Genomic DNA, 14353 nt, shown 5'->3' on the forward strand with positions numbered 1-14353 from the left:
TCACAATAATATTACAGTCAGGGTGGCCTGTTCATCGGGTTACAGAGCGAGGCGGCTGCGAGGTAATCCTGCTGAAGCTGAGTCACTGCAAACAACAGCAGCAGCCTGAATCAGGTAATCTAAATACACTGTAAAAAAAAAATAAAATTAAATCAAATCTACAATCTCTAATTTTATGACATTTTTTCCTTTTTATTACACAGATGTTTCTGTATTTTTGAAATACATAAAAATATCAAACTACAAAAATAGATCAGTCATCAGAGTGCACGCCTACACTGTAAAAAAAAAAAAACATCTGGAATTTTACTGTACAGAATATTGAAATACTAGAAAATATCAATAAAATTACAAAAACTAGCAGAATTTACAATAATAACTGAAATAACATGTAACTGAAAATCTTACAGAATTTTTATTTTTCAAGATGTATTTTGTTTTAACTTAACTTACTGGTAAAATACATTTGCAAATGTATTTAAATATTCATTTTCTTAGTAGCAAGTTTATTACTGTATTATTACTGTATATATTTCTAAAATTAGAATTACTGACAAATAACTTTTTTGTTCTGTAACTTTATGTTAGTTTGTTAAATCAGGTTTGTTTTTGTTTTTTTTAAAGTTGAATAAACATGTTTCCAACAGTATAATATCCATAAGGACAAGTAATCTAAGAAAATGCAATCACATATTTAGATTATCGGTAATTTCATTGTTGTTAATGCCAGAAAATACACATTCTCATGTAAAATTAGAAACCTATTTTATTAAGAAAAATGACTGCTTTTTTAAAAACAGGATTATTCTCTCAGGATTATTATTAAATATTTAATTTTATTTTGCCCCAGCTGCTGAAAAATTAGTTGTTTTTTTGTTTGTTTGTTCCACAGTGCACACAAGAAACACTGTTACAAAAGTAGTTTTTTTTTTATTAAAACATACACAAACATAAATTAAAAAAACACAGAACGGAAAAAAATCTATCAGGTGAAATCAGATGAAGATCTTACAGGTATGCTACAATTTTGTAGAAGAAGAAAATCAAGATACATAAATATAGAATTTGAAATGAAGCCCTTGTGTTTTAATAACAAAAAAGCGTGTCTACTATTTCCTCTAAGTGCTGCATAATGAATGTCGTACAGACATAAAATATAAATGGTTTTTTTTTACAGCCGAAAGGTCACTGTAACAATGACCTGTCTCTGTACTTCTAGAGCTAATAAATAAATATTTAGTGCATATTCCCATTTACCTCACTGAAGAGCCAAATGAAAAAACAAAAATTTAAGTTAAAGATGAACCAAACTCAACTTGGTTCCTCTAGTTTAAAAAAAAAAAAGACAATTCATGTCATTCAGACAGTCCAGCTATCTGCATCACTTGTTGATCGTCATAAACAAAAACTAACAGATGTCATTTCGTCCTTAGTTTAAATGACGTTGTCGTGTAATCGCCGGCAACGAAGCAGGCTGCTTAAGACAGAAAACTGGATAACAAATGAGTTTTTGGAGCAAACACGCAACAACGTCAGCGTCAAAGTCAATCTTTGCCATAAGTTTCAAAGGTGCCTCGGAAGATTTTGAAATCAATCAAATGATGTCGCTGATGCCGTTACCGTGGAAACGCCCCATCGCCTGCCGTGTTCACACTTCCAGAAACTTTCAGGAAAACATTTATGGATTTGCCGCTGTGGGTCAGACACAGGCCTAGAGGCTTGTTATTTTTATCCTGTGTTAATCTGCTAAGTACAAGCAGATGCTCCATCGTTCTACAACGCTTTTTTTGGACATTCTTCCCAACAATCTGCACTGATAAATCCTTTTTCGCTGTGCTTCCTGCCAACAATCTTACTTCCTTAGTTGCTCCCTTGCGGCTTGTTTAATTAGTGCATAAACACATGTCAATTCTTAAGTCTCAATGTTGTAATCTGAACTGAAACGTACTGAAATTTCCCAATTGAAACCACAATACTTAAAAGAGAAAAAAAAACAAAGTCCAATAAAACTCCAGTGCTATTTTGGATGTGTCTATTTTCAGGGAAAAAGTGGAAAGTGGAAAGACAAGTTTTTTTAAAAGGTGGTTACCTTTTTCCATTGTCATGAAAGGCTTACTGGTGAAGAGCAACAAAATGAAACGAAACACGCATGTACAATTATAAAAAAAACAAAACACTTTTTTTGGACAAAATCAATATTATAAATCACTAACAGTGGTTCTTTGGCATATCAAATGTTCAGTAGCATGTCCGCTCCCCACGTGTTTAGGTTTCAGTTACCCAACTTTATGGCACCAAAATACGTCCCTTCTCCCTCTCGGTCCAGCATCCAGGAGTTGGACACGTTGACGAACAAGGCGTCCCCTTTGTCCAGCCGGACCCCTCGGCCCTGCTGGGAGCAGTACATGCTGTAGGTGGTGTTGTGCCAGCGCACGGTGCTGCCCGTCTTCATCAGCAGCTGGGCCTTGCTGGTCTGTTTGATGCTGTCGCGGTAGACATACTGGATGAGCTGGGCGTTGCGAACGAGCTCCGCGATGAGCCCGACCTGACTTCTGTCGTCCGGTTTGGAAAGGTTGTAGAAGCGGAAGCAGATGTTGGTATAAACGTAGTAGAAACCGGCCTCCATCACCAGCAGTTTGCCCTTCTGGTAATCCATCCTGTTGCGGTATCCCTGCTCCTCATCCCAGTCGATGGTGACGGCCTTCGGGTACGGGTCGACCCCTGGAAGGCAGCAAAACATAGAAGGTTTGGGTTAATTTATTCATCAAATATCTTTGTTCGCTGAATCAGTTTGCAGCATTAAAACTTAAGAAATGTCTTTGCAAGGAGACTTTCGCACTGTAAAACAGGATTTAACTAAAATGAAAACCTGTGAAAGGCTGGATGAAGGTTTCCTTGCATCGTTGTGCTTGTTTTTGTTTTTATGACTAGCAGTCTTTCCTCAAGTACATTCTAGTATATTCTTAAATGTATTCTTTTAACTAGCCCTGCTGTAGCGCATTATTTATAGACATGTCATCCATTTTTCATTCTAAAGTATTTACGTAGTGTGGTTCCATGAATGTCTGACTTTAGGCAGTTTTCAAAGTCTCTTTATGTTGGTCCTGGTGCTGTAAGTTGATCCTGACATGTTTGGGTTTATTATCCAACTCAGTCCAGTGTGATTATTTTTGTGCATGTAATTATATTGTAATTTAAAAAAAAAAAAATTTAAATCACTGAAAGTCCTTTCATCTGATACAAAATTATAAAAATAACTATCTGGACAGTCATATATATATATTTGCTTTACAAATTTACAATTTTAACATTTCTTTTTTTGAATTTTATGGTTTTTGCCAGTTAAAGTTTAGTTATACAACTAAAACAAACAACCCTTTGGGGGGGCAAAAGAGGGCAAAAACCTACATTTATCTAATGTGTTTAGAACAAGCAAGAAAACATCAGACTGTACGGCCCCATGTGACATTATATGCTAATTGAGCTAATCATCTATGGCCATTGATTTATGGTATCTAGCACTGTTAAATTGAAATACAATTTTAAATCTTTTTATACAACTCTTTTATAAATACATTAGCAAGCTAATGCTCAGTTAGCCACGCTCACAGTTTAGACGAGTGGGAGTAAATCTTTTTGAATCGTATATAAGGAAGCTAATGTTAGCGTTGTCAGTTGGTTCAGTTCACAGTTTAAAATGACTGTAAAGTAACGAACAGCGCTAATAGCCAAAGCTGTTTGGTCATTTAGCTGAACTTCATTAGCCACTGCTGTGTAATTTGAAGTATATTGCATTATTTCATAAAGATCTGCACAAATCATTATTAAACACCACTTTGACCAAATATGACTGTTCCATCATTACTATCCTAACGTTTTATTCTTTACCAGCTAGCTTGCTGATATATTAGCAAGTTAACAGATAAGCTTGCCAATACATTAGCAAGCTAACATTAGCTTTATCAGTTGGTTCTGTTAGCGACACAATTTGCAGTTATTGAATATAAGAACAAATTTGTGTTTTAAGAGCTGTGCAAGCTTTTACTTAGCAACATTTACAATAAAAACATGCTAAGAGTGAGAATGCCAAGTTGCTGTAAGGATAACTTCCAAAACTGTGCTTTCAGGGGGGAAACTGATGTATTAAACCTAGCTGCTAATACGTTCCACTAAAGTTTACTAGATACATTTACCTTTGACATTATTTAATGACTAAATCTCCACCTAGCACATTGTTATTATGAACAAGCTAACACAACACTACACGGAAAAGATGCTGCAACCAGAATGAGACGCGTTTGTGGTGCAACACAGGACTCAACAATTAACAGAAATATGATCTAAACGTGGGAAAGTGCAATATTCAGCTACTGCAATTATCTGATAACGGTAAAACGTGTTGCAAAATACCATTTTAAACAAAGTATTGTGGCGCAACAGATTGTCAAGATGTATGGGAACGTTACATTACAGCAGCATTCCCACTGAAATCAGGACTCGTATCGCAATATCTGTCAATGTCAATATGATTTATTTTTTTGTGCATACCGTTCAGCCCCAGTGCAATAACAATAGGACGTTAAATCAACTGGACTCACTCTTGGAGTCCTCGTGTTGCCGACTGATCAGTAGATGGGCTGCTGGCAGGCTTTCTCTCGGAGATTTGCACCGTCTGTTTTTCCTGGTGTCTCTCAGGGCGTTGAGCACCGGCTCTGTCTGCACCTCCTGCAGCAAAAAAGGAAGAGCTCATTTAACACAACACTGACTGACAGACGAAAGGTCGCAAAAATACCCCTTGTGTCTCTTGTTAGAATGCAAGACGTCGGTAAAGACTCAAAGACACACATCTACACAATTTTTGACATCATTTCCAGCAGATCTGTCCTGCTGTCTCTTTGAATAAGTGTGTCTTTATCTGCAGGCTTGACTGTCTGTACGTATTGTATTCTGCATCCTCTTTGGCCAGCCTGCTAGCTTCTTCTTCCAGCCGTGGCTTCATGATGAGTGTAACCTTTCAGAAAGATTGTGCTTCTCATGGATTTGGCACAAATAGCATCTGGACCGCGTTCAGAATCCGAGTGCTGGTTCTATTCAAGGCCGGTGACGCCGCCACGCACGCTCAGTCTGAGCCGGGCTGTCCTCAGGCAAGACCCAGCATATACACTCAAGGAAAACATGGTTTCCAAGCGAGTAAACAGTCAGCACATGGCAGCTGCCAACTCTCCTACACATCTGGCATGAGATGAAAACATCAGGTGTGTTGTTTTCGACCTACATGGTTGCGCTGACAAAAGGGCGAAGGAAAGTTGCATTTTTACCCACTGAATCGTTTTTAAAGTGCACATTTATTCAGTTAGTTTGTTTAGACTCAACGGTTATTATATTCCAAAGGTGTTTCAACTTGTTTTATGTTTCTTTTCTTGAGTATTTTCTTATGATCCAATAATCTCCTGGCGGTATCATCTCGCCCCGACATTGAGCCGACGTCAAAAAACAAAACAAAACAAAAAAGGGAAAGTGTTGAAATGGCGAGAAATTTCAAACCCACACACAAACAAAGCGCTGCACATTCCAAATAAACTCATCTCCAGAGCCAAGCCCGCCAACGCCGTTAGCATGGTTTTGCAACACTGCACCTGCACTGTGCTAATATTACTCCTATCCACAAGCCAAGTCCAGACTCATTTGCGCGGATGTCAATCTAAGATTAGCCAGCGTCGGTCCTCCGAAAACAATTTGCTTCACAAACATGTTTATAAGGCAGTGTCTTGAATGGAGACAGGGGTAAACAATGTCTTGCCAAGGCTACAAAGTAATTGCGAACTCCCAGTTGGCTCCGAGTTGTGGGATCTATCTTGATTTGTGGCGAGACCGCGTCATACCTCCGCAACCAGACAGAAGAGATCATTTAGACTAAGTAGCAGCAGCTTGGCAGCTTCCTAATCTGCAGTGTGATCTGGAGTTGAAGTGCGACAAACTCTGCTGCAGCGCGAAGCCTTCAAAATGTGAAACGCCGGGCCCTGCGATCCCACAGTGCATGCAGGCTGCAGCTCAGCCCTTTAACTACACACCACATACATCATTCAACATGTCTATTATGTTGATGAGTGGTTTCTGAGACGCTGCACTGGAACAAAAGTGCTCTCACTCGGAGAAACCGGCCACCAAAGCGGCAGCAGAGCGTCTCTTTGTGTTTCGTCCACAGATTCTAAACATTCAGATCCTGGAGATTCTGGGTTCCGAGATCAGACAGACCGCAGGCTGAGCCCAGCGACCTGCCCATCCCCGTCGCATCAAAGGAGGCGACATGTCAATCTGGCAGCTGTCAACTGAGGCCGAATCCCAGCAGCTAAGTGGACGCCGACACCTCATAAAGCTCCCAGCATGCCTCGCTGCGCTCTGTGGGAAACAGCCGAGAGCAAACCGGCACAATGGGCTCCTCAGTCCGTCGCTGGCTGGGTGGTTTGTGTAAGCGCTCCACCAGGGAGACCCGCGGCAAACACAAATACATAATTTCAAAGAGCATTATGGGAAACCAAACACTGCAGGAGCAGAGCAGCGCTTTTATTCCATCTTGTTTTACTTCCTGGATGGGTTTTTTTTTTTTTCCTTGCTTTTGCTCAGCAGAGCCTGAGCCAAAAGACGGGCGGCGACTTCCAACAGGGGGATTAGACAAAAAATATGACTTCAACAATTAAGAATCCCTACTTTATAACTCCCTCATGCTGCTACTGATCAGTGGAGAGACCACTGACGCCAGAGAGTGACTCACCAGGAGCTCCATGCTGTAAACTCCATCTCTTGCGCGAGATTAATCAAACTTGTGGAAAAAGGCTGTTTGACTGATATCAAAGGCGGAGAGGTGTTTTCCCTGCAGCGGTCTGACCTCTCTGCAGCCTCTCTGACCACCCTGGCTTTTTGTGCTTGCTGTACAGAAGCTGAAAACACACCCGTGGGAAAATCTGAACTCCTGTCAGTGCAAAATTGCAGATGATTATCTTATTTAGTTTTTTTTTTTTTTGTGCTGCTTTTGATTCGGAACATGAAGCCAGCAGAGGCACTGGACTTTCCCCCCTTGTTTGTCAGTGACAGGAGGAAATACCTGGTTTGCTTCAAAACCCTTTCTAAAGCAGATTACAGCTGGAGGCATTAGTTTGGGCTCTTTCCTTGTTAGCACCAATCAGAGACAAATCACTCAAAAGCAGAAGTCGTGCATGTGTGTAATGTTGCAGCCGGAGGTGTTAAATACATCTGAGTGGGCTGTGGCCCAGTGGGAGGGTCTGTAGCAGGGGTTTGGACTCACCTCTATGGGCCGATGTGGAGCCGTGGACAAGTCTACCTGCAGACAGTAACAGAAGGAGGTTAGAGAATGGTTCTCAGTGTGGGAGCTTATTTCTGTACATTCCAGCACGAACGGAGCAAAGTGAAGCTGCAGCTCTGAGAATCTTTACATGTGCATTGAAAAACACACTTCAGAGCAGCTTCTTCAGCACATTCCTGCATCCTGCTGAGCAGAGTCCAGCTCTTCCATCTGCATCTCCAGGAAGTCCTACAGGTGTTGGAGGGCAGACGGTGGCCCGCCGCCAACAAAACTTTCAAACTGTGCTGACTCACGCTCAGAGTGCAACCAGATGCATCCATGTCAGGATCAGGAAAATCAAAGCTGTGAGCGGCTGCTGTGTATTCCAGGAATCACTACTCCTGCTTATTAACACACAAACGTGATTAAAGAATGAAATCTCTGCTCCTCTTCACCCCCTCTCTCCCTTCCTCCTTCCCTCCCTGTGTTTTCATTTTCCCCTCTGGCCCACGTCCACTACATAACTATAGCTACTACCACACTGCAGCGTGTTTATGCCAAAGACAAGCCAAAGAAATTTAAACACACAAACAGAGAGAAGAGACAGAGAGGCTGGAACAGAGACAGAGATGCTCCCCAGGTGAACCCGGACGGAGCGGACATGCGGTCTGCAACTCTTGGCTCGTTCAAACGCGACAATTATTCAAGTGAAAAACAACAAATCCTGGCACAATGTAAATGTTATTTTACACACATCGCAGCTCTGCAAACATGGCAAACACCATGTGAATGATGAGAGACAGAAAGCAGCCTGATAACATCTGAGCACAACATCCATCCAGCTCGGCTTCTGCTCACATGAATCACAAATCCGCGGCCCGGATGGCATGTAAACATGAAAAACCAGCTGCAGCCTCTTTGCAGTCACTTTGCAAACAAGACGTGTTGCTGACATTCGTCTCTGCAGCGGCGGAGATGTTATCTCTGCACATGAGCTGGAAGATATCTCTCTGAAATAACTAAATCTGTGCGGAAAGTTTCCCCCAGAGCTTCGTGAGATTATATCTGCGCCTTCAAAGAGACGCCACAAAAGCTTGGCGCACGAAAACTGCACAACTTGGCTTTTGCGCTTTTTCTCCCTTGACTGATTGCTTCACTTCTAAGCGCCGCCAGCTTATGACATTTTATGGCGTTATAAAGTTGCGCAAATCTCCCTTAACTCGCCTCAAGCCTGGAACTGTTGACAGTAGTTTGAAGGTAAATATTTACGCGCAACCAAAGTTCGCACAGAGCGCCGAATGACGCACGGCGCGCCGGAGACCAAAACCACCAAAACCAGACCACACAAGAGTCACAGCAGCGAAGCCTTCCTACCTCTTGCAGATAACCCGTCAGGTGTAATAAGATCGCCACGCTGGAAGCCACCTGAAGCAATCCCATAACAGCGAGGGTCCCGAATAGCAGCGGCCGGTACGTGGGCTCCGAGCTCTGCACCGGGTGGAAGCGGTGCTGTGCCGCCTCGATGTCGACGGTGTTCCGCAGGTAGCCTCGGTACTCGCTATGCGTAGCTGCCATGATGCGCGCCGTGTGTGTGCCGTTCCGCCCGGGGCCAGACTCAATGGAGCTCCGTCTGCAGAGCGGCTATAGTCAGCAGTGGGTGGGCTAAAGTGGGCCGAGCAGCCAATCACAGGGAGCCTCCGAGAGCAGCGAAAAGACCGAAGCGGGATCGTGAACCGGATCGACCTGAGCGCACGACAGGTAAAGCGAGCATTTTTATGGCTTCAGAGGCCGCAGAGGAGCCGCATTAACATGAGATCCGCCCCTCTGAGCGTCCACACCCACCGGTGACACACAGCCGGCGGGACACCGAGGAGCGCGAATCAAACAACGGCGGCAGTGGAGCCTCGCTGCACTGTAAAACATCAGCAGGGACTCCAGCAAGTTCCAGCTTCTACTGCAGATGTTCAAGCGCACGAAAATATCGATACAAGCACAAGAAAGAGAGTGAGTTCACAAGCCTGATGGAAGATAACATGAAAGCCTGCAACTGTGGACGAATTATTTACTTATTTTTATAATAAATACATGTATGGATAAATGTAAAGGTACATAAATAATATCAATTGTTTTCTAATAACACATTTTATTAGAATATAAATAAATACATATAAAAATATAATATATTAATATATCTTACACATGCAAATATCTTTCATTAGCATTAAAAGGCCAAATAAATACAAATAATTTAATCTTAAATGGATTTTAATTTGGGCCTCGGTGGTTAGCACCGTCGCCTCGCAGCTGGAAGGTCGCCGGTTCGCGTCCCGCTGAGGACACCGGTGTGTTTGCATGTTCTCCTCGTGCAGGGTGGGTTCTCTCACCCTAAGTCAGCTGGGATAGACTCCAGCCCTCCTGTGACCCTAATGAGGATTAAGTGGTGTATAGATGATGGATGGATATATATATATATTTATATTTATATGGGGCCAATACCCACACTGGGATTTGTTCATTCCACTTTTTAAAAACACACAAAATAATAGTACAGATAAAAGAATAGATTGAATTTTCAAATTGAATTTAAATTAACTTTTTTTTTTTTTTAAAAAGGGCGATGGGGGAATTCTCTGCAGGAACACTGAGGCTGTTATGATGAAACTTATGCGGTTTTTCTTTTAAAACAGGAAGCTCATCAAAGATCAAACCAGTCTGTTTGATAAATACGTTAAAAAATGTTATTCATGCATGAATCATTGACAATGCTCTGTACTCTGGAATTGGAAATTTAAAAAGTCCCTGGCACGCCTCCAGCTCTTTGTAATGCAGCAGATCCACAGTAACTGGTGATACCTGGTGAGGAGAAATCAGCCCTCTCATGACGTCTTTCAGAGTTTTGCAATTTGACAGCATTTTCTACAACTAAAAGAAACATACAAACCATTTTCATTTGCAATCATATTAAAACACATGTGCATATATAGGAAGGTAAAATCAAGTTAGGTTTAATGACAAACTGTGAAGCTTTGTTTAGGCTGCACCATAGCTGATGCCATCGTCCGCATGATGGACTCTGTAAAGTTAAATCTTTCCCACCCGCATGTCAAAAGACGTGCAGTTTACTGTTTCACAACTGTTAGGCACAATGATGACAAGTTTAAGAGTCAAAAACCTTACAGTCCCTGCATTTTATGACCTCTGTCTGTGGTTTGTTTTCACCATCATGAGCGGTGAATAACTTGGATGTCCAGAAATCCCAGGAAGGTATTGATCTTCCACAGAAATCCTTGCACAACACCTTCAAATCAATTTGCAAATCAAAACATCCTGACCTTGAAAAAGCAATAATTATGCCAGAATTAACTGAAGAGATAAGACTTGGCAGTAAAATAAAGTAAAACAATCTACTCACAGGTGGTTTGAGTCAGACTGAGGCCCTTTACACATGTGCCCAGCATTATTGAAACATATCTGTTTTTTTTTGTTGTTAGAAATGTGTTTTGGACTTTGCTCCACATGCGAACAAAGTTTTAGGTCGTTAATCATGAAACTTTTGGAAAATATTTAGAAACACAGTTTGCAGTTGATCTGTGGACAGAATTTGCTCCATTATCTCATTTGTTTGTGATTTTGTACAATGGTGCAAAAAATACTGCTGGTGCTGAACTTGCCAACGAGACTTTTTGCACGTTTACACCACAGACTGCATATAAAAGATAAATGTCGTCTCAAAGTCTGGAAGTCTGACACATGCATTCTCTCTAACAGCCAGCAGGGGGCGACTCTGCGGGTTTTCAAAAGAAGTCTGATTGTATTAAAGTTTATGAGGAAATGAGTCGACTTCTCACTTGATTTGCAACCTCAGTAAATATTTTTCGCATGTCTTTGCGGACTTAATCTCTAGTTTCAAGTCTCCTTCAATATAACATGGTGTTTATTTTGTAAATTAGTTCTGTTGAGAGGAAAATAAAGCATCAGGATACTTTGTAAATTCAAAACTTGAGACTTCATCTTTTACATGCAGTGTATGATTTACACACAGACGTTCAGCTATTCGTCCACTAAATAGAGGAACAGAAGCATCAGAATCAGTCCACATGTGTAGGTATGACTGAGCAGCTGTGAACGCCTAATTATTGTTACTAAACAACCCAGGATTGAAAAAATTACATTCCTATACAACTAAATTGCTTTCTATTAGGTTTTGAGGGAAACTTATTTACCACCAGACTATGTTTGTGCATAACGTATCACTAATACGTTTCCAGTCAACTTTGCCATTTATTTTAATGCTTAACTGTCATTTCTTTTTTGCCGACCAATCGTACATTAGATGGGGCGTGGCCTGTCACCATGGTAACCCAGAAAATGGAGGAGAAGCCTCCAACATGTGGTGCAACAGTCACATTTTAACCCAAACCATGATACTTTTCCTAACCATCAGCAAATAATCTGTGTTGTTGCCTAAACTTAACCAAGCTTCCAACATGTAAAAGTGTCTAGAAAGGTGTGATACTGTCGTAAACCGAACCAAGAAGTTTTGAAAGTGAAGCAGAAATGAAGTAAACCAAAAGTAAACAACCACAGAAAATGAAACTTAATTTTGAGGCTGATGATGAACTCTTCTGTGTCTTCTGTGTAAAAGTCCAGCTGCTGGTTTGTGTTTCCACTCTCGTCTCCTACCACCCAGCATGAATTTTGTCACTCTTTGAAACCAGCTGACTTTCCCACCACATCACAGCTCACAAATAACATTTATTTCAAAGCAAAATTTAATTCCCGTCAAAACATATTTGCAGCTTAGTTATACAGGAATGTAATTCTGTGGAGGCTGGGTTGTTGGTTCAATGCCTCCATCCTCCTCCCACCAATTCTAAGGTGGATTTTGACTTAATTTATGTCATAGTGACTAATAGTATTTGTGAATGTGGAAAGTATAAAGGCCATGCTTTTCAAGAATACATATGACATACATTTTGTCATCAATCCAAATGGAGCCATCTGCAAATGTTCAAGCGCTGCCCAACATTTGTGACAATGCTAACTGCAAGGTGACTTTGAAAGTTAGATCCCTTTTTTAGACAGAACTGAAAAAGAGAAAGCAAAACAAAGTAGGTTATTGCTTCTCGTCAAATTCTTAGAACAATTTCTGTTACATCACCTGGGATCTTCCAGGAACTTGTAAAGCATAACTTGTCAAACCTGCTTATGAAAGTTCAATTACTTCTTCTTTTCATTTCTATGACCAAGTATTTGATAATAAAACGTCGTCTGCATGCTTTGTTTTTTATTATTGTGATATGCAGCTACATATGGTTCAGAAAACACCACTAGCTGACTTCTGCATTATGGTTTTGTAGTTGTTGTTAATCTGTGCTCAAAGTTTAATTTATTTTTGTTGTTATATTTCAACGCACCCAATATTGTCCAATATATCCTGAAACAATGACATGCTGAGAAATAACAGTAAAAATTACAGGCTTTTAATTTTAGTTCCTGAGATATTGGCATTCAAAAAGCCTCAAATTTCATGCAGCATTTTCAAAATCCATAATTGACACGAAAAAAAAAGAAGAAGATACTTAAAGCGAAATGAGAAAACCACATATATGACTGACTGAATTGTCACCATTTCACTGGAGCTTGTTAAAGCTGAGGCCAAATCAACATCACAATACCGCACTGTTGTGTAGCACTGGTTGTTCTTTTTAATTCAAAACTGACCTGCAGCCAGTTCTCCTTTTTCAGTGGTCGTCTGATTACTCACATAAAAGTCACAACTTGTGTAACATGGAAATCAACTTTACAGATGATTTTTATTCAACAAAAATCTACTCAATTACACATAAAGTTCTAAGTTTTACCTAAAAAAAGTGCATCAAACAGCTGTGCAGCAAAAACAGCTCATGTTATTTTGTGGAGCAGATGACACCACACCTGGATTTCCACTATTACAGCAAGTGAAGAAACTAATTCATTAACGTCAGAGCGGCTCATGACTCAGGCTCCAAATGTTCCTGCAGGCAAGAAAAAACCAAATATAAATTTTCTCAGAATTCTTCACTCTAACCACAGCTGTTCTAAAGAAGTTCCTTAAACTTCAACCAAAAGATCTTATGACTTCTGTTGGCCTGATGGTGTAAATAAAACAATTATTAATCAGCTTCAAATGAATGGTCAGGATAATGATGATGCACAGTTGCCGTCATTTAGTCCCTTTGCTTTAAAACTGCACTTAAATCTACCTGATTTCATTTGGAGATCTTTTCTGGTTTCATTTTCTTTCTCAGACTACATGTGAAGCAGTTGTGTTAGCTTAGCTTAGCTTAGCTTAGCTTAGTGTAAAAGCTGGAAACAAATGGTAAAAGTTAGCATGGCTCCATCTTTTTAAAAGTACAAAACACATCACTTGTAATCTTTGGTTTCTGAACAGCTTCAACAAACCAGATGAATCTAGTTAAAAGGTGAGTTCAGGAGCTAATTCAGCAGCTTTCCTTATCTTTGCACAGAGCCGCTTTAAGCTAACAGGCGTAAGAGCAACCAATTAATTTATTTTCTGAAATGCAAAGTATTTATTTACTTTAATCTATTTATATTGGGTTTTGTTTTAGCACAAAATAATCAATCACGTTGTCAGTAAAAGTCCCTTCGTGCACATCCAGCAGAGACAATGCAACAGAAACTTCAGTTCTAAGTTGTGTTTCTGATATCCTGTTAGAGATAAATCCATTATAAGCTCTGTTTAGTCTTCAATAGATGTGAAATATGTGGCTCTTTATTTGGTAAATATTGCCTTGCATTCACTGGCCAGCTGCTTGTCAAACTGTGGATGTACATACACTTGTAAAGACCATACGTATCATGACAGTCTTGAGTTTCCAATGACTCCTTTAACACGGAATTTTCTATGATGGATTAATTGAAACCCATGTGTGCTTGTCAAACAAGAAACTATCCTGCATTTTGTTTCTTTTATAGATGTACTCTAGGTCCTCTGGAAATATGACAAAATATGCTGGGTCAGAAACATCCATCCATCCATCCATTATCTAT

The 14353-nt window shown here is 40.4% G+C and overlaps 1 protein-coding gene across 1 annotated transcript; it reads right to left on the minus strand.

The window, feature by feature from the left end:
- Window positions 1–602: 602 nt before the first annotated feature.
- On the minus strand, window positions 603–9040 carry tnfsf11 (TNF superfamily member 11). Its single transcript, XM_008299130.1, has 4 exons — window positions 8675–9040; window positions 7304–7339; window positions 4599–4725; window positions 603–2721 (listed from the first exon to the last, which is right to left on the minus strand). Exons 1-4 carry the CDS (start codon window positions 8873–8875, stop codon window positions 2273–2275), a joined length of 813 nt encoding a protein of 270 aa, XP_008297352.1. The 5' UTR covers window positions 8876–9040; the 3' UTR covers window positions 603–2272.
- Between the last annotated feature and the right edge of the window lie 5313 nt (window positions 9041–14353).

Source organism: Stegastes partitus, unplaced genomic scaffold (assembly GCF_000690725.1).
Source record: "Stegastes partitus isolate 25-593 unplaced genomic scaffold, Stegastes_partitus-1.0.2 Scaffold1382, whole genome shotgun sequence".
In the NCBI taxonomy this organism is placed as follows: domain Eukaryota; kingdom Metazoa; phylum Chordata; class Actinopteri; family Pomacentridae; genus Stegastes; species Stegastes partitus.